The sequence below is a fragment of the Nelumbo nucifera genome, chromosome 3, assembly GCF_055504915.1.
Source record: "Nelumbo nucifera cultivar China Antique chromosome 3, China Antique-T2T, whole genome shotgun sequence".
NCBI classification, from domain to species: domain Eukaryota; kingdom Viridiplantae; phylum Streptophyta; class Magnoliopsida; order Proteales; family Nelumbonaceae; genus Nelumbo; species Nelumbo nucifera.
In genome coordinates, this window is record NC_142651.1 from 7,217,778 (window position 1) to 7,238,707 (window position 20,930).

Here is a 20,930-nt window from a genome sequence, read left to right on the forward strand (position 1 = left end):
TCCATAAATGGTCAGGCGTTTTTTCACTGTTACGCTGATGTGGAGCCTAGTGGCACTTAGTGGTGCCTAGTTGTCATAAATGATAATAATTATTATCTTTCTTGGTTTTACCAACAAACAAAGTACAAACGTTTATTCAATAAACGTAAACGGAACCAAACACATGCATTATCTCCCCTTGCCTAATCATAATTCATCCATCCAGCTGGTGAAATGTCCGGTTTCGATTGGTGCTCACTAGAAACTGAATTGCATTTACTCTTTCGTTCATCAAAAAAGCATAAAAAAAGAGTGAATTGGACATTTATACTATTCTGGACATTGGAAGGTCAGTACTTACGAATAGGGGTGCCAATTAAACTTGATTTTGTCCAATCTGATCCGCTCCAATATGAGTCAATTATAAATGGACCAGATCCAATCCAATGAATATTTTGGACCATTTTGGCCCATTCCAATTTAGATTGGTTTCAATTCAAACCTTGTCATTGACACCTGTATTCTTCTATCAATGGACTGGATAATGGTCCAACGTGACCCAATCCAATATAAAACCGTTAAAGATGGGTCCAATCCAATGCGAGAAATACTTTGGACCATTAAGTCTGGACTGGCTCAATTCAATGTCTTATTGGTCCATCCAAATTGATTTTGATTTGGACTGTGTCCAATCCAAAACCAGTCCATTGACACCCCTACTTATGAACCTTTGATTGTGAGCTTGAAAGAAATAGTTGATAATTGCGGTTCTGATTGATAGGAGTGCAAATTGGATGGGCCAAGCCTGAGCCTGGACTGACCCAGCCCGCAAAGGTTTAAATTGGTTGACATTAAAGAGGTTTATGCAGCAGGCCCACATAAGCTCAAAATGGCCAACTTGAGCCCTGCCACATATCTGAGTATGTGAAGTTTCCGTGGGTTGTATGGCCAAAACAAAAAAAAAAAAAAAAAAAAAGTTTCCTTGGGTTGGGCTTGGGTGTAGGTAGGGCTTGATCTCACGCTTAGCCCATGTTTGGGCCTTAAGCCTAGATAGGAGTTATCCTGGGTTGAGCTAAAACCCGGCCCAGCATATAGCATTATCGAGAATCAAGAAGAGAGGTCAACTCGGAATTTGTAAAACTAGTTAAAGCACTGAAAATAAGACGTAAAATTGTTAAATTTATATAATGATGTTGATTTCGACAATAACTCAGTAGTTCAGATAGTGGGTTAGCAATAGAGATCGGATCTGCTCCTCACACCTGGCGCCTCACAACACATGGGAACATCTCCCGTGAATAATAATTAATAGGTGCGTGTGAGGCGCCAGGTGTGAAGAGCCTCACGTGCCCCCTGCTTTCGGAGTGGGACTTAATCATTCCGGGACCTCAGACAACTTGGAGTACATTGTCTCAAGCCCCAAAAAATTGCACTACGCAATCAACTTTGCTGTCTTTCAGAAACCCCTTGCAGCAAATTTTACGTCGTGGCCAGTTTAGAGAGAAGCAAGAGAACTAATGAAGCAAAAGAAAGAAATAGAAAGAAAAAGATTATTTTATGGGCTTTATCCCCGCCGCTAGTGTCGACTGGCTTTGCATTCCCTTAATGCAAGAGTTCCTTTTGGTGATTTGAAAGCAAATATTGATAACAAAAATATCACAAAATACATACCATGTTCAAATTTTTACCTAAAAAACCATAAATAGAGAAAAGGAAGAAAATTTGAACACGCCTTGCCAATGAGCATGGAAATGACGTACTGTTAGTCTGTTATATTAACACCAGGCTCCCACATCATCATAATCATCATCTTATGCACAAAACTTGCTTTTCATGCTTCCAATCACTTGATTCCAATTCCTTTTCTTCCTTCCTTTCTTTCTTTCTTTCTTTCTTTCTTTCTTTCTTTCTTTCTTTCTCTGGGGGTTGGAAAAGACATTGTGTAATCGGAAGTTACATGTAACCTTTTGTGATTGTGTCTTCTAGTTCTTGGAAATCCCACGCATCATCTGCCAAATATTGCCCTTGGGTTGGGGAAGGAAAAGCATAAAAATTAGGAAACTGAAATGCACATGTTTCACTACCCTTACCAGTATTGTAAGATTTTTAGATCCCGATCATTATAGCAAAATTAAGTAGATCAGAGGTTACAAGACATACAAAACCACAACCATATGTGAAACAAGCAAACTTAAGGTTGTGTAAATAAATTCATTGCAACATCCAAGGAGAAATCTTTGTTCTGGCTAGTTTAGGTCCAGACCTTTTGACAAATGACCACAATCCAGCTTATGCAATTTCATCGACAATTTAAATTCAGCTTTCAGTATTTAGTCAAATGTCCCTCGATTCAATCCCAACTTTCATGTATTGGGAAATCCCAATATATGCATTTTTATTTATGATAATTCAGGTAGTACCTTTGGAGCCCTTGGTTATGCACAGAATACTCATAAATGGAGGCAATTTAGGGAAGTTCAGAAGAAACAAAAATGTTCATGGCAATGTTTAGCTACTAGTGTTTGTATTCCTAAGACTTGAACACTCAGGCTGATGGTAGAATTGGCTTGCCCAAACAGTCCAGAAACAACTGAACAGTACTGGAGCTTTATATGATACCCCCATGCATCTGGACTGCTTTTTATATGTCAACACCAAAGCTGGCAAGGAAATTTTCCACCAATTTTGTTTAAACTGTGGTGTCAAGAAAACAAGCCACTAGACAATATGAAAGACCACAGTGACTTTACATCAGGTTATCAAATCAACAGTTCAGGACCCTACAAGATTTTGAGAAGATTCTTGATGTGGGGTTGGACGTTTATGCAATGTGTGCCCATATTTTAATAGATTATGAACACCAGGGAATTTCATAATTACTAAACTAAGATGACAGAGAAAGTCATGTAGCTTGAAATCAAATAACGAAAAGACCTTTTTCACCAAGGGAGATATGAATGCATGATTCTTTCAAGAGCCGCGGAGTCTTGTCTATAACCCAAAAAGACGTGATTTCAGAAAAAATCATATTAGAATAAATCAATGATGGAGTCACAGAATATACTTTGGTTGCAAAGTACAAGGGAATCCATTGCCCCAAGGGTAGAGGCTCAACATGCTGGCAGTATTCATCAAACATTTAAATTCAACAACTCAAAGATAGATGCTTATGCCTAGCAAGCAAATGCATTGTATGAAGAAGTGGAGGAGGCCAATCATTTAATTTTGTGTAGTAAGGAAAAAATGATTTGGGACCAGAAGGTGGATATTTATGGTTCCTTTTGTCATATATTGGACTTTATGGATGGAGTTCAATGGAAAAAAATTTACAAGGCAGCTTTTGGGAGAGCTTTATAAAATTTGCAAGGACATTAGCTTCTTTATTATGGATTGGGCATTTGATTTGATGGTAAAAGAATTCAAAGATATTGAGTCATTTAGACTTGAAAAAATAAAAGGAAATTGTGGAGAACTTTCGACTTTGATAAAGAATTCTTACAAAAAAAAAAAATGTGCTTGACCATCGGATTATCCAACTGTCTAGGCTGGGCTAGGTTTCCTAACATTGAAAAGGGTTCAAGCTGCGGAATAACTTGTTTAATTACCTTAAACAAAATGTAGAATTAGGGACTTAGCTCCTAGTTTCTCAAAGGACAGTTTTCCCCATCCAATTCAATGGATAGGAAATTCCGATCAATGAACAAATAAAATAAAAACAACCAATAATACTGCTCAGGAGAATTCCAGCGAGTGAACAAATCTCTCTCTCTCTCTCTCTCTCTCTCTCTCTCTCTCTGCAAATGCACAATCCTCCTTTCTATTTGTATCCAACAGACCAAAAACAGGAAAAAACATCATAGTAATTTATCCTAATGTCAAATTAATGGAAGGTTCTCTTTGTATCATTTTCCCCAAATATGAAGGGAGTTTTTTGGAGAGGTCAGACTACATGGGAGGTTAAAGCAGTTGTCAGAAACTACAAGGGAGGTTTAAGTAATTTATTCTAATAAATAAACAATAATTTTTTTCAAAGAAAAGAGAATTACAAAAGAACACTCAGAAGAAATCAAGAAAGACAAAAGCCAACAGAAAAACAGTCATATACATGAATTAATTGCATATTGGCCAACAAATCATAAAAATCATATCTACCAAAGTCTTCAGAGTGAATTCAACTCCTTTTAATTATCAAAAATCTGCCTCTCCATTAGTCCATATAAATGAAATCATCCAGATGTTTCAACTTCCAACCACATATTCTGAAATATTGAAGGGAAAATGATGCTGCACCAAATAAACTCTCCAAGAATGATTGGTTTATGGATGGATAATGGGACCTGTTTGGTGCATCTTTTTGGGAAGATCTTCTGGTAGCTCTGACAATCAAAAGACGCATTGAGCTTTAGCATAAAGATCTGAGCAGCCTGAAGCTGGTTGGGAAGTATCACGTCTTTCCGTGCCTCTTTCCATGTCTTTCCGCACGAGAATAAAACGCGAAAGACGTGAAAAGCTTCATTTGGAGCTTCCCGAAATCAGCCCAAAATGGGCTTCTCGCGTCTTTTCGGCGCTTTGGCTTCTGCAAACCAAATGGGAATAGACTGAAAATCGGTCTGCCCGGCTTTTAAACAGCCGAAAGATCGCGTGGAAAGACACGCCAAATGGGCCGATTTTTTAATACATAAAGTTCTCTTTTCTTGACAATTGGCAAATAAAACCTATCAATTTGCCTGGAATAGGCGGTGATTGACCATAAGATCATGTGAATATGTTATCATTGAAAGGTGGATCAATAAGAAAATTTTTGGATATGAATTCTACAAATCTTTTCATTGCATTTGAGACTCCCCAACTCCCCACCTACTCCATTCAATCATAGCATCACCAAACCTAAAGCACAACCTTCCATTAACTTCTCCAGAAAGCCTATGTCACTTCTGGGCCCCAAACATTAATCAACAACCAAATCCAAGCTCCATATTTAAGGCTTAAGGCAAACCAAAATTCAGAATCTCCCTTAATCTCACCCATTTTACAACACAATGTTGGATCCCATATAGATACCAACAGACCATCATAAAACATTTAAACCAAACCTTATATCCCTACATTTCATCCTTCAATCCTATATTGATCCCTTGAATTTTTTATTCCTGAATTAATAGACTATCAATCTATTTCTCATCAGATTTCTAACTTGACCAATGATCCCTTTACTCATGCTTGTTCATTGCCCACCTCAGTCACCATCATTTACCTTGGCATAAAGAGCGCTAAGTTCCCTCCCTATATACAGCTTAACATCAAAACAGTATTATCCAAAGGGGCATTACCTGATGTTGGTCCTGCCTATCCTGGGTCATGGGAAGGGTGGACTGGATATAGACCTAATCTTTGATATCTAGCCTACAGAATGTTCCTTCATATCCTATTGTACTAATGGCCCACAGTTTTATTGAATGCACAAAATGAATCAAACAAATGTGATTTTGCGCATCAAATTGATTTTTTTTTTTGATAAGTTCTGTACATCAAATAGATTGAGCACTCTTATTACCGGTCTCACATAACCCCAATTACTATAATTGGAAAGAGTAAAGAAATACTTATGGAAAAGGAGGGCCTTCCAACACAGAATATGCTGTAGCAAGCTCATTCAATATTTAACTGAATAAATGAACTTTCTAGGTTAAAACACTCATCTCCATACTGATCAGGAAAACAAAAATCCCATCTCCACCTTCTTGGTTAATAATATTATTATCCTTATAGAAGAGGAGGGCCTTCAAATGTCTTGAGTTGGATTCATAACTTCAGTCGTAAGCATTAAAAAATGTTTTGGAAAATATACAACATCATAGATACCATCCAAAAGAAACAAACATTACCACCTACAAATCTTCAAGGTGTCTCTAAATCAAACATTTAATTGAAAAAAAAAAACTTCAAAGTTCATGTAGAATGAAGAACCCTTACCTATCGAATCTCTTCGTAGAGCTGTTAGATGAGCACAACTGCAAACATTATATAGGAGTTAGAAACAATACAGATTAGATGAAATAGTTTATAGTATTAAACCTAGGTCCCTAGTTTTTGTTCTCTTTCTTTGTTAAGGCAGGCAGTTCACAGGTGGGCAAGAGATTTAAAACCTAAAATAAAACAAGAAATTTTTACAAAGCTTGATCATTTTTGGCATCTTCACAAAATATGACAGGGTTTCAGAAACATCATTCTGCACTATTTTAGTAAAGACATCTTAATGATAATTATGTACCTTACATTCTAAGAAAAATGAAATTTTAGCAAGGGAAATGTAATCAGGGCAATGATAGAAATAGAAGCTGAGAATTTGAACAGGTCAGTACCTGCCCAGAGCTTTCCCAAAATCTGCACAGAGAGATCGGATATATGTCCCTTTTGAGCATGTAACTCGAAAAATTAGATTTTGTCTGCAAATACAGAAAATACAATCAAGTGGATTAGAAGAAGCAAACTTGTAAGGCATACAGAATCAGCCTTTCTTGAATAACTCAAGCAAGACATGTTTCATGGCAGGTCAATGGTTAAACTGGTCTTCACAGTGTTTTTATAGAGCAATGGATCTTTTAGAGATGGGCACTTAACTTCAATTCCCCTGTTCTGGCACATACATATGCTTTCAGTTGTCTGAAAATTACATAGAATGTCAAGGAGTTCTAGCAAGTAGAACAACTTGTGGAACAACATTCATAAATTCAATCCTGTAGAAACTAATGACAACTTTGACAGAATTATTGGAGGATGATAGAATGAGTATCTTCCTGATCTTATACTAAACAACTGTGTGTTTAACAGCCAAAAAAAACCGTATGTAGAAGCAAATCCAAACACTACTCTGTAGTAAAAATTCCACCTAGCTACTGCTTTATGTATCTGTCAAGAATTTGATGATATCCTGAACATTTAACTGCTTTCAAGAAAATATATATCTAATAGAATCCAACTGAATCCTCAGCAGACCTGTCATCTAAGCTACGCTCAATATCGAACTGAAAAATTGAAATACGTCTTGGTGAAAGCTCGATGCTTTCACCTCTCCTTGCTTTCTCATACATCTTTTCACCTCCTACCTATCAATAAGTGAAGAAAATCATTAAGACTAATAATCTCCAAAATAAATGCTAGCAATAAATAAATAAATTTAATCTTCAATAGAAATGCAATGCAATTTAAGGACCCATGATGAGTTATGTGTTGCAATTGGTAACAAAAAATAGCAGTTTCCAGAACTCATACAAGATTATGCCAACTTCCTTCTTAGTAGCTTCTGGCCTTGTGCATACGTATTAAGTTTCTAGACATTACCCTCACGTGGATATCAATGAAAGGTTGAAACAGTACTTGGTCCTCTTGAAACTTAGACCATTTGGTTGGGTATTTGTATTTATGTTGTCATTCCATTTTTGGTGCAACTGGAGCAAGATCCATAGAAAGCAAAAGGCAAGAAAAGTATACAATTAACCCTACCAGTTGCAATTACTAAAATGAGTAAAAAAGGGTATGATATATTTTCGTTTTCTTAATAAAAGAATACAGGAGATCTCCTTCCCCTTCCCTCTTGCATTATTTCTTGTTATCTCTGTTCCGTCCTCACCAATTTCCACCCTAATGGTCACAGATACTCAATTAGGTATCTCCACGAAGACCTTGAGACCCAACATTATTACTCTGTTAAGTACAGACAATCAGGTGATCCTTTAAACACTTCTCCACTCCCTGATCAAGCACCACTGCAAATATTCCTTTCACATCATTTCCCTCCCCATTGGATACTAAGTAGAGTGCCTTATCCCCTTGTATCACCTGGAGCATTCCATCTTCAGGCTATCCCTCCATTCCAGCCACTTCCCTCTAACTCTGCTTGGTCACCCTGCCATCTTCATCCAATCCCTTCTGGCTATTCCTTGATCCTCTCACCCATTTCCTATTCTCTGTACTGCCTCTCCATCAGATCCATGGGGGAGCCATAGATTGACCATGGTGAGGATTCAGTTGAGCTTTAGCTGTGGCTCCAATTACTCTGGCATCACCAGTTGAGCCATGGATCAACCTTCAGACCTTGTAGAAATATTTGTGAATAGAGAGAAGAAGATAATAGTAAGATGATCCTTCCTTGATTTCTTCCAAGAAGAAAAGACAAGGATGCACCAAGAAAATAACTGGGTAGGATTTTTCCTTTCATTTTCCTTTTCTAGTTCCTCTATTTATTTTTATTGGGTTTGTTTCCTTTTCTTTCACTTATTTAAAAGGACCAACATGCAAAATTAGGGATGTCAATGGGTCAGGCTAAATGGTAAACCCAGCTTGACCCAACTCTATAGGGTTGGTTTAGGGTCAGGTCTATCCAGGTGTAGGGTCGGGTTAGGTATTGATCCTTTAACCCAAGTTGAGTTCGGGTTTTGGTCGGCCACCCCGCCAGGTCATGATACCCCTAGAGATATAGGGTATTCTTGTAATTTGCTAACTTCTAATTCCATAGCATTAAGATTTAGGATTTCTTTTCATGTTTATTTTGTTTATTCTTCCACTAATGGAGAAAATGGCACCTTAGTACCTATAAACCAAAGTCCAACTTAAATAAATGGCTTTTAGGTTTTTAAAATATGTTATACAAATATAATTGAAAGGGTGTGGGTTGGGTCCTAGAGGATCAGGTTGTGTTCAGAAATTACATGTTGCTGAGTTGGGTCAAGTCGGGCTAGGGTTGAGGCAAACCCATACGGCCATACCAAACCCGACCCATTGGCATCCCTAGACAAAATGGAATGGGTGTGTAGGTTATCTCCTATGTTCCATGATGTTATTGGTCTATCTGCAGGGAGTGCTGAATAGCCCCATCACTATTCTTGTTATTCAAGTTCTTCCTTGGGATCAATGCCACATAGAAACCTAGTTAGTTATGAATACCTTAATTTTCATGACATTTTAAAAAATATAACTTAAAAAAGAAAGCGTGTATGATAATATTATGTTAACAACTTACTGTCCAGATACTCTTACAAAATCCTAACTGTTTGGAATTGTCTGAATTCCCTAAACTCTGATAAGAAAACCTTACATGCAGGAAATACATATATCCATGTATGGTTGGTTGGCTGGCTCCCAATGCAACTTTTCCCTGTTCATCCTTTCACCAGTTAGAGAATCCATAGCCAAGTTTACTGACCTTTATATTCATCTTGAGCAAAGCCCCCCCCCTCCCCCTGGGATAAAAAGGTCTACTCACCACTTGAAAGTCCTCTGACAAGAGTAGTGAGGCTACTGCCTTTGCCCCTACAATAGTCACACCATTTCAGCTCTTATAGGGTCTCCATTGTTATAGGCCCTAAATAGATGATGATAGTCCCCTTTACTATCTTTGAAAACAAGAATGTGGGTGAAGATTCTGGAAACATGTGATGGTCCCTTTTAAATAATTTGGAGGCTATCTGTTACTCTAATCACCCCTACTAAATAAATAAAATCCCTTTTTTTCTCTTAGAAACGGTAACTTTCATTAATAAAATAGAAGAAATACAACCAGCTACCCCAACAGTAGTGCTGATCCCACATCAATCCCCTATTACAAAACTGCCCACATCAATCCCCTATTACAAAACTGCCCAAAAGAAATCCGCCCTGGTTGAGCCTTGTTTAGCTAAAGCCATCAGCAAGCATTTGCTGACCTTCTAACCCAACTTTTACATCAAGATCCCTTATCAGCCACCAAATTTCTCTCATATTTTGTCTGTAATTCCAAATCCCCAAACTTCCTGCATCCAACCTATTAACAACTTGGAGTCCCCTTCCACTTCAATCCAATGGAGACCTAACTGCTTAGCTAATCTCAGTCCATGGAGGAGGAGCCAATACCTCAGCTCTTAATGAATCTCCCACTCCTATTGGCCCTGAGCAAAGGGCTAGTAAATTTCCTTTTTCTCTTAGAGCTCCTCCTATTCCGAATGGTACTGGGTTGCCAAGTGAATAAATCCCTAGGCACCAAAAGGGGGCAACTTTTACTATAATATGAATGGAAACTAATGCAACAATGTCAAATGCCAAAAACAAACCAACAACCAACTTGGATATGATATTTGTGCCCTGCATATTTGTAATTTTTAAGATAGATAATATCAATACATATCAAGCTGCATTTCTGTTCAACTTCCTTTTTCTGTATTTATTATATAAAGAATAGGAGTGCTTACTTTGATGGCAGAGAACATTGGAGGAACTTGCCAAATTTCCCCACAAAACGACGTGGCAGCTTTTTTTATGTCCTCGTCTTTGATGTGTTCCCATGGCTCACGTTGAATGACCTACATAATAGACAGCACTTTTCAATAGACATTACAAGCTAAAATGTAAATGAATTGCGTGAAGGTACATGAGAATATATAAAAAAAATGCACAAAAAGAATAATAAAAAAGGCATAGAGACCCAACTCTCAGCCTGCAAAAGCTTAAACAAGAAAGTTTTTGTCAGACATACAGGAAGAAAACCTTATCCACACTTGATCTAGCCAATCAAATGCCAAGGGATCTAACTTCCATTGTGATTGTGGTCTATTTGTCTAATTTCAGTTAGATAATGAGCAAGTATCCATGGACCTCTACCAATCCCTATATTCCATCTGATGTAGAACCCACCTATGGAACCATTGAGGCCACAAACTGTGCTGTTCTCCCCTGTTAGTGAAGATTCAAATGTCTATCAAATATCAATCTCTGGTCTCCTATAGGACTATCATTGAACTGAAGGTTTGCCTTCCCATACACAAGGGAGAGATGGGCCACAGGAGAAAAAAGTCATCAGAATTGATACCCTAAATTCCTTTAATGCCATTATCCACTTGCTAAGAAGAAGGTGTCCCCTCAAAGCTTCAAAAGATGCTTTTCCTTCCTTCCAAAGTTTGATTTTTCCTCCCAGAATTCCGCTTATAGCAAGATCAACAGCTTCCCTAAATATATAGCCTTGGAACCGAGTCCACAACTCTTCAATTGTTTAAATATCTCCACAATGTGTCTTGGTATCACCCCTACCAAGCCAAATAAACCAGAGAAGTGCTAATGTCTTCTGGTCACTGAGCAGTGGAGGAGGTAGTTAGCTGATCCCTCTGCACCCAGACATAATAAAAATGTGGTAACATATAGAGTGCCATCCGATCAACTTCTTATAAAGAACATTCCAAGTGCCCAATTGTTGTGCTTTATTGAAGCTGCTTTACACACAAAGAAGCATATCCCGGGTACGACAATGGACAACAAATGACATTTTTCTAGAAGTGCACTATCAACTTCACTAGTTTTAATATTTGGATAAAGATAATTTAGTAGATAATCTACCAGAAGCTTGGGCTAAAAATCCAACCAAACAAGATGAAAGGCCTTGGAGAGAAAGGAAAAGTCCATTATATTCCAACAATCAATACTCAACCTATAGCAATTTCAGCTTGAATATAGGGGTACAACCACTGCTGTCTGCTGTCCTTTTATAGGTAATGGAAAATGCATTTAAAGAATGCAAAAGTAGTACAAGAAGAGAAAGTGATCCTCCATTGTAAATAGAAATCCTTGTAACCCTGGATTTGTGCAATAGTAGTAAGGCTTCTACCTACCCACATATGTTGGTTTTGGTATAGGGACCTTTTTGATGAAGGTTGTTCAAGCTTCTCCTGGGAGCATGTTAACCCATATTCTATTATTTACTCAGTGGGGTGGAAAAAAATTGCGAAAAATTGAACAATTAATTAACATCTACCTTATGTAAATGGTCGGAAATATTTAGTCATTTTGTTCGCAGGGGTAATAACTGTAAATGCACCAAAACATTTAGAAAATTTTCCAGTACCTAAAAGAGCCGACTATATCACAGCTATTATGTTGGAGCTGGGTCGTAGAGCTTCCTATTTGTTATGGGCTATGGTTTGGCCAATGATCCATTTGAAGTTGCCACAGTTATGCAACTGATGCATAATTATTTCCTTATTGGAGGAGTAGCAGTTGATCTACCATGACATAAATATACTTGCATGTGGAGCACATGTTGTTCCCTTGGATAAAATATAATGTAAAAAGAAAACAATATGAACATTACCAAAACCAACATCATACTTCTAAACTACCCAACACTATATTTTGATAATGTCTACAATATAACTAGCTTATCATGAAGAGAAATTCTTTCCAAGTGAATATGAAGATCATTTTATTCATAAGTAGGTTGTTGATCTTGGAAAGCCAAAGAAGGCATTCAGTTTTGTACACTGGAATGATCAAGTACCTAAGTAAAGATAATGTTTAATAACATTTTCTTGGAACAGTGTGAACTGAATTATCAGTTCTCATGGTATTGGAAAAACAACTACAAAATTATCAAACCATATAATACTTCAAAATAGGGTGTAGAAGTTGTTAGTTCAAAGCAAAAAACAGACCGGTGAATCAGCATCCCAAGTTGAAGTAGCCTCCCCTAAGCGAAAAACTCCACTATAACCCTTAATCATACCCTGGAACCTGCAATCAAACATATTCAAAAATTTCATAAATCCCCAGTACATATACACCAATAGGGTGCTTCATTTCTAAACTCTCAAAACACAACTTAAGCATATTGATTGAAAGGGAAATAGCATATTGATGGAGGAGAGATTAAAGAGGATATTTCCTATACAGTTAGAATAAGGTGGCTATGAGGAAAAATCCATAGGTGGCTATGATTCCATCTTGTGTTTCAAGGATGATAACTGCTCCAATGAGGACAAACATGGTCAAGAATAAGGTGAAGGCTAAAAATTGCATAAATTGAGGTAACATCTAAAAGGCATGTCAGGGCATGCTTAAGCTCACAGGCAAGGATCATTTTGTGGGCTGCACCTCATTGGCTTGTTCTATGCTTTGATGAATCAACCTTGAACTTGATGTTGAATACATAGTTTACTATATAGTAGGAATATCTATGATGCTTGGAGTATAGAAAGTTTAACCTATGTAGGACTACAATTTAAAAGGCTATGACAATTAATGCATTAAAGACCATCCAAGCATAGATCTTGGACTTCGACAATGAATGAATGGGACTTTGAAAGAGAATGAAAAAAGCTTTAAGTAAACCTAACCTAGATCCAGAGAATAGGAAGGTCTGTAAATAGACCTAAAGCTAGTTTAGTAACTTCTGCAAGTAACTTCACCCCTCTTTAGATTAAGAGTCTTTTTACCCCTTCCAAATATCTATCTATCTATCGAATTCACCCAAGGATTTACAGAAACCCAATTTGGGACCACTGAGGGAAATTAACATCTTACTTTGGCAATAAAAGAATCACTTAAATCAATTCTTTTGACAAAAAAATAAAAACTCTATAAAAAAGAAAGAAGTATGCAAGTAGTACAAGAGCATTGCAACCCCCACCAACAATAGGAAATCCTCCCACCCACAAAGCAAAATACAATTCATAATCAAAATCAAGAACTGGCTCATACCCTGGTCTTATTACAACATGCACACAACAGCTCTGTAACTTTGACCCAGCACAGTGTTTTTTTTTTTTGGATGAATAACAGAACACAACACAGTAATCTACATTCAAAATTGAAAAAAAACCAACCAAAATGAAGGAGAAGACAAAATTACTTACCTCAATTCTTGACTGAAGACCTTTATATGGAATCCCTTTTCATTAAGTTTATCTCAATCCAGGTGGAGGTCCCATTGCCTCATTGAACAATAGGTTTTGACCAATAAAACCTCCAACCACATAGTATGCTATTTGATATGAGTATATGTGGTCGGCCCACCAGATCCTAACATGTGGCATCGGCCAGGGGTATTATCGAATGACAACAATTTCCTAAGGGCATTCAGGTAACTCTCGCCCTTAGCAAGTGAGGAGCACTTAATGTGGACGCACATTCTGGGCGCATTTACTCTTGAGCCAATGGCATAAGATCGTGGTCATCCAACACCTCTCCAGGTCCCCCTACGCGACTGCGATATACGGGACAGTTACACATCGTACATTACTCCCCACCTAGGCGACTCCTACTATAAAAGGGGCACTGCAACCAGATGTAGGCATGCATACTTGAGCTATTACTTACACTCTTGTAGTGATCTCTACTCTCTTTGAGCCCTTGGTTAACTTGATCATCGGAGTCCTCGCCCCTGGGAACACTCCCAGGGCCTCTTGACGTCTTTTCACTCTTAGTAGGCGGGACCTACAGCCCTCGGACCTCAGAAATTACTCCGCTGCCCTCGGCTCCAAATTTGGCAGCATCACTATTAAAGCTTGCATTTCACAGATCCCCAGTAGTTCAGATAAGGCATTGATGTTACTTTTATTTATAAGGCCACTGTAGCCCATAGGTACGGCTTAAATCATGATGGTGACATTCATTGTTAACTTGGTAAATCATACAGGTGCCAACTGTTAAGTGTCCATAGATATTTGATATGCCAATCTCTAAAAGAATGGCACAGGGACATGGTGAAAATAACTTTTTTTACATAAATAATCTATAAACATTGTAAAAATAAGAAACTTAGTGTCCTGATGATACCACAATTATGAGTGCAAGTGCCAAGGTTTTATGTTGACTTCAGCTTGAAGCATTGTCTAGATGTTACAAGTGTCATGCTAAAGTGCTAAGGCCCCGTTTGTTTGCTGGTATTTAGTGGGGGGTAAGTTGGTCAACCGAGTAACTGACCATGATCCACACGTTCATTCGCTACTACATTTGGTCCCATTGTAAGTGACGACTCTAAAGAGTATTAATTACCTAGGTAACTGATACCCTCCTATAGGGTGGGTAAGCAACTTACCCACGCTAAAATAATGCTCCCTCAACCCACCTTTCCCTTTACCTGTATCACACAAGAACGCTGGAACCTATCTTACCCGGACAAGTTTTACTTGGGAAACACTTGCCCGGGTAAACTCACGTACCCAGGTAAGTCAAAATGAACAGAGCCCAAGTGTTGAAACTTGTAGAGAACATTGGTGTGGGCCCCACAGCTGTGGTCCCACTCTGTCCGTAGGGTAGAATGTATCTAGTCACAGCTGTGGTTATTTTGCTGTTCTGTTATTTCTAGTTTCAGTTTTATATTGTTTGTTATTTGTTAGAAGTTATGATGTAAACACCAAGGGCAGATATGTCCTTTCATGTAACTAGCATAACCTATATATATTAACTTAAAGTGGCGGCGGCAGAATTTTGACATTCTGTTCTTCTCCTCAAAATCAGTGTTCTATTGCTCTTCCATCACTCTTTCTTCTAATTTCTTCACTGTGTACAAATGAGTAAGCCTGAGAGAGAGTCACACTGTCTCTAGTCAAAATCTACTGCCTCACAATATCATATTCTGAGTTCAGTCCCGCCAGGAACTCAAACACTCTGTTTGTCTCGATGTGCTTTCTATGGGTCTGAGCATCTTTGGGACTCTCCCACTCAAGAGTCTCTAGGTGATCAATCTCATGCCACAGGGATTTCAAGGTAGAGAAGTAGACCGATACCGGTTTCTCTCCTTGTTTAAGGGTGTTCACTTCACATTTCAATTCATATGCTCTGGCAACATTAAGGGGTTGGGAGTAAGTTTCTTTCATAACATCCCATATCTCCTTAACTGTCTTTGCCCACAAATAATTCTGGCTAATATGAGGCTGCATAGAATTACACAGCCATGTCATAACCAAGTAGTTTTCTTGCATCCACTTGGTATATGTCGGGTCTCCCTTGGAAGGTTCTTTCATATCTCCCAGAAGGTACCCTAATTTACCTCTTCCACCAATAGCCATCATGGCTGATTGGGCCCATTCCAAATAGTTTGATCCATCAAACTTTACGGTCGTAATCTGACCACCCATCTCAGAAATACCACCATAACTGATGTTCCCAAGACTACCTTCTACCTGAATTTTAGACTCCATTTCTGTCAAGTCTCAAAACAGTACTTGAATCACCAATCACAATCAAAACAGTATAGGCCTGATCTGTATTCTCAGTGTATGTGCACAAAACCGAAGTAATTCTGATCTGAAACCAACTAGCCAACACAGCAGTAGTTGTCCGTAGATCTCTAACCCCCTTAGAACTCTGAGAACAGCTTTAAAACAAAACTGATATGCTAGGGAAAGTTAGGGTTTTAATCAGTCCTGAAAGGAAGCAATTCAGTCGCATAGTCCAAACTATATAGATGAGCTTGCAGTAGGGTTTTAATCAGTCCTGAAAGGAAGCAATTCAGTCGCACAGTCCAAATTGTATAGATGAGCTTGCAGTAGGATTAATAAGAAACCCTAGAATCTGATCAGACCTACCAATCAACTTAAGAGTAGCTCTAGGTAGATCACAAGATTGAGTCAACCACTAGGGCTTGCCGCAGATCACTTTCAAACCCTAGAGTAGAGAGAAACACAATTCGGTCCAGGGTTTGCTGTAAAACCCTAGGAAATCGAAGAGAGAAAGAGTTAGAATGGTTCGGCCTTCCCCTCCAGATAGGTCCAACCTATCTTCTCTGAAATAACTTCTACTAAAAGGTAACAACTTACAAGGAAAAAATAGTTCGCTGCCTTCTAGGGTTACCTGAACCCTAGTCTTCTCTGATCCTTCCTGACCACCAACACTCTGCAACCCTAGCAAGTTTCCAACAGCTGCTAGTACCTCTGGCGATCTCCAAGAATCAGTCTGCAAACTCCTCCTTTTCAGCTTTCAGTCCTAGGAGATTCTCATGTGGTCAGGTGGTATTAGACTCACATGAAAAACCCTAGCTTGGCTCTGATACCATGTAGGTTTTCAAGACTGCTATTCAGTCTTGATCACTAAGAGATTTCAGGTTCGATGAGAAGAAAAAATGAAGAAGATGTAGAAGAAAGAGTGATGGAAGAGCAATAGAACACAGATTTTGAGGAGAAGAACAAAATGTCAAAATTCTGCCGCCGCCACTTTAAGTTAATATATATAGGTTATGCTAGTTACATGAAAGGACATATCTGCCCTTGGTGTTTACATCATAACTGCTAACAAATAACAAATAATATAAAACTGAAACTAGAAATAACAGAACAACAAAATAACCACAGCTGTGACTAGATACATTCTACCCTATGAACAGAGTGGGACCACAGCTGTGGGGCCCACATCAATGTTCTCTACAAAACTTATTAGTTCTAACACTGGTAATGTTACAGATTGTGACTTTATTTCCTGGCCCAATTTTTTGATCTTGTTTAGAATTCCTAGCTAAGCATAGCTACATGCTAAGAGGTAACTGTGACATATCTAATAATAGTATATTTTGTTTCTTAACATCTCACCCAAACATAATTTAGAAGCAAGTTTGCCTGCCTTTTAAAAGAAGAGAAAAAGGCATATTTGTTTTATTACCTAAAGAACAGTATGCTAGGTTAGATTTAAAAGCATACCCTTCCACCAGCTTAGTAGCTTTACCGACACATACAATCAATAAACCAGTTGCCATAGGATCAAGAGTACCTGCATGCCCAACCTGCAACTACAACCTTAGTGAAAAGAGTATTCATGATGAAAGCCTTTGCAACCATGCAGATTCAGTAGAATGCAGTACCTTTTGTACTTTGACAAGGCGGCGCAGCTTTCCACAAACTGTAAATGATGTCCATCCTGTCATTAATATAACAGTTCATCTTTGAGCAAACATGAAAATGTAATGAAAATTAACTTACTTTTCTCAATAAGCAGCCCAACAATATATAAAGTGAGCACAACCATTACACGGACTACCAAGCAAACGAAAAAGGTTGCAATTTTGGAAAAACAGACTAGTTGATCCTAAATTGGATAGTAAAAGGTTGAAACTTTTTCAAGAGGTTTCCAATATATAAGATTAACAAGAAGCATTTACATTGGCAAACTGGCTACAAACACAACAAACTAACTACAAATAAAACCAGCTGAATAAACAAATAACAATATACATCCTATAGATGGAAAAGAATCATGATCCAGGGTGACTAATGTGATTCTCATGGATGTACCACAACATGCCTCTCCCCTCATCACACTTGCCCAGAATGTTTAAAGACTTGAAGTGATATGGTATACTAATAAAAAAAACATTTCACACTATTCAGAAAAAAAAAAAAAAATTCACCAATATGGTACACTGGTTCTAACAACTATAGAGCCCTGATTTGACCCACCAAAAAGCCCAAATGGCAACACAGTAAACACAAATTCAATGAAGTATTTGGATCACACCTTTCTTTTCGTATAAAAAGATAAAACATGGTATATCGCATCATAGTGACATAGTAACCAACCTACTCTAATTATGTCACTTGTTTCAGCATCCCACACATTGTAAAATCCAAGTTTGGAGGTTCCAATAGAGAAACCTTATCAACATCACCCAGTCACTTAGCAAGATTAATGATAATAGAAAGGATCACATTATTCCAAAGACATGTCGTATATGTTAATAGAAAAAAATTCATAACCTTTTGGTTTGTTCACCAGGACCGCTGTCCCATATGGACCGTCCCACCTCGGGGGAAGCTCAGAGCTCCTAGTCAGTATGTAGGGTTCCGCCGGAGCAACTTCATGAGGCTTGTTGGGTACTTTCTTCAAGCACTTGAAGAACTCCTCCACCTTCTTTTCCGTAATATCCTTATTTGAATTCTTGGCTGAATTCGTCTCTCTTCTATCTTTCTCACTTTCGTCCTCAAAGAAAATTAAACCCTTGTTATGCACTTCATCAACAACCTTGTCTTTCTTCTCTTTGCTGTTAATTGATTTCTTCTTCCCCGTCTCCTTCGACTCTCCTGGCTCAACAAAAGCCTTATCAAGGCATTGATCAGGGAAGTATTTCTTCTCCAACTGATACACCATCCGGTAATGCTTCTCTTTCTCCCATGGAAATGAAAAGGCGTCATAGAAGTATAACTCCTCTTCTCTTTTGTGCAACGTCGGAAGTTCGACAACTTCCTGCTTCAACTCTATGTATTTCTCCTCGGGTGGTCGGTCATCGTCCGAGTCCGTCCCATACATCCTCTTCCTCCTCTTCCGGTAGTACTTCCTTTTGAATTTATCCATCTCCTCTTCCAAATGATTCAGACTGCGCTGGCTTGCCTCAGTCTCGGAGGTCCTCGATGAAATCTTACGGTCGACCCAACCTTCAAAACCCAATTCAGAATTTGAGTCCTTGGCCTCTGCAGCTTCAGGGGAGTTATCAGGCTTCGCTCTATCAGGTCGGGGGGATCTCCGTGGTCGCGGGAGAGGAGAGTGGGCAGGGCGGGAAACAATGAGTTCGTATTGAAGTGGGTAAGGAGTAGACGTAGTAGAGAATGAGAACAAAGAAGAACTCAGAAATGCCCTCTCCACAAGATTACGTCTTACAGATAATAATAGCATGGGCATTCTTGTTGAGAGCGCCATGATCTTGGAACGGAGACAAATCTGAGAAACGTGACTAAAGGGTAATGATAGCGCCATGAATGACCAGCTTCCACTCTTCTTTCAGCTCGGGTCTCTGATCTCCATGGGAGAACCGCATAAGCTTGGCCGCAAGGGATACGATAAACGAGTGGCAAGAGAAATGATTCTATGCCTCGCACTGCAGATAATTCAGCCCTTCTACTTGTTGAGTGAAATTTTACAAGCAAATGACTAACGAATCTACCGTACCAATCCAATGATCTTGAATACACGGCTATATCCTATGGTATATTTGGTATTTTGTCAATCTGAAATGATGTTCTAATCAAATGGTTGTCTATGGTGATAACATATATATATATATATATACGATTATGTGCTATGAAATCCCAAAGTAAATTGCGGGAGAGTTGTCCTGGGCCAAAAGACGCACTAAAGAAAGCCCTCCAAAATTCGAAACTCACCCAATTTGAGTTTTGACTTGAGGCGCTTGGCCATGGCTGGAACAGTCTGGGAGGAGGAGTGGGAGCTGTGCAACGACGACGGCTTCGTTTACAAGAGAAAGAAAAGAAGACAAGATTCTATTGCTGCTGCTGCACCACCAGTACCGGCTTCTGATCCAGTGGTGGAGAAGAGGCAGCGGAGAGAGCGGAAGAAGAGGACGCTGATGAAGCTGAGAGATCAGTACCAGAAAGAGATCGACCACTGGGAACGCTTGTCTAACATGTTACAGGAGATGGAGAAAAGCACCCACCAGCAACAAACTTTTGTTGAATTTCCTTTGCAGTCGTTGCAGACCTCAGGTTCCGTTTGCCAGCCATTGATCGACGACCTCTTATTACAGGTACTCTTCTTTCCATATTTCTCTATCTAGGGCAAAGTTTCGAAATGTATGTTATCCCTCTCTCTCATTGATCGGCAGTTCTTAAGCTCTTAAACAAGACTCCACAAAAATAGAAAAAACCTAAACCCGGTGGAAGCAAACAAAAAAAATCGATTTTCTGAAACATCCTTTTTTCTTTTTGGGAAATTTTAAACTTTCAATTGTACTGCAATTTTTACTTGCAGGCGGAAGCCCAAGAAGCTATTATTCAGAATCTTGCGAACCTATGTGATGTGGCGGAGGTTATGTGCAAGGCGTCTGATGAAGGCTTGAAGCAATCTTTCTTCGAACTTCCAATATGGGGCACTCCCTGTGGCCTCATGGCCTCTCTGTCCGACGAGTGATCTGTTGCGACAAATGAATTTGATCATAATTCCCTTTGTAATGATTGTCATGTATTCTCTCATGAAATGTTAAAAGTTCTTTGTCAATATTCCGTCTCTCTTTATTAGTATCTACACTGTAATAGGATCTCTCTCTCTGAAGAGAGTTGGTTTCAGCAACTTAGGCTGCATTTGCCTTTCCTTATTTTAAGGATTTACCTCCTTTGCAGTTAAAAACTCGGCCTTTGGGGTATTTTAACCGCAAAAAGGAGATAAATCCTTAAAACAAGGAATGCCAAATGCAACCTTAGACCTGGAAGCCA

At 38.7% G+C, this 20,930-nt stretch overlaps 2 protein-coding genes across 2 annotated transcripts; one reads left to right on the forward strand and one right to left on the reverse strand.

Annotated features, from left to right (window-relative positions):
• Positions 1 to 1,515: 1,515 nt before the first annotated feature.
• Positions 1,516 to 19,582, reverse strand: LOC104593067 (Pseudouridine synthase family protein). Its single transcript, XM_010252743.3, has 9 exons — positions 18,465 to 19,582; positions 17,573 to 17,628; positions 17,412 to 17,494; positions 12,432 to 12,510; positions 10,203 to 10,313; positions 6,976 to 7,085; positions 6,342 to 6,425; positions 5,953 to 5,990; positions 1,516 to 2,003 (listed from the first exon to the last, which is right to left on the reverse strand). Exons 1-9 carry the CDS (start codon positions 19,456 to 19,458, stop codon positions 1,933 to 1,935), a joined length of 1,626 nt encoding a protein of 541 aa, XP_010251045.1. The 5' UTR covers positions 19,459 to 19,582; the 3' UTR covers positions 1,516 to 1,932.
• Positions 19,583 to 19,784: 202 nt separating this feature from the next.
• Positions 19,785 to 20,715, forward strand: LOC104593068 (cryptic loci regulator). Its single transcript, XM_010252744.3, has 2 exons — positions 19,785 to 20,245; positions 20,470 to 20,715. Exons 1-2 carry the CDS (start codon positions 19,898 to 19,900, stop codon positions 20,626 to 20,628), a joined length of 507 nt encoding a protein of 168 aa, XP_010251046.1. The 5' UTR covers positions 19,785 to 19,897; the 3' UTR covers positions 20,629 to 20,715.
• Positions 20,716 to 20,930: the final 215 nt, after the last annotated feature.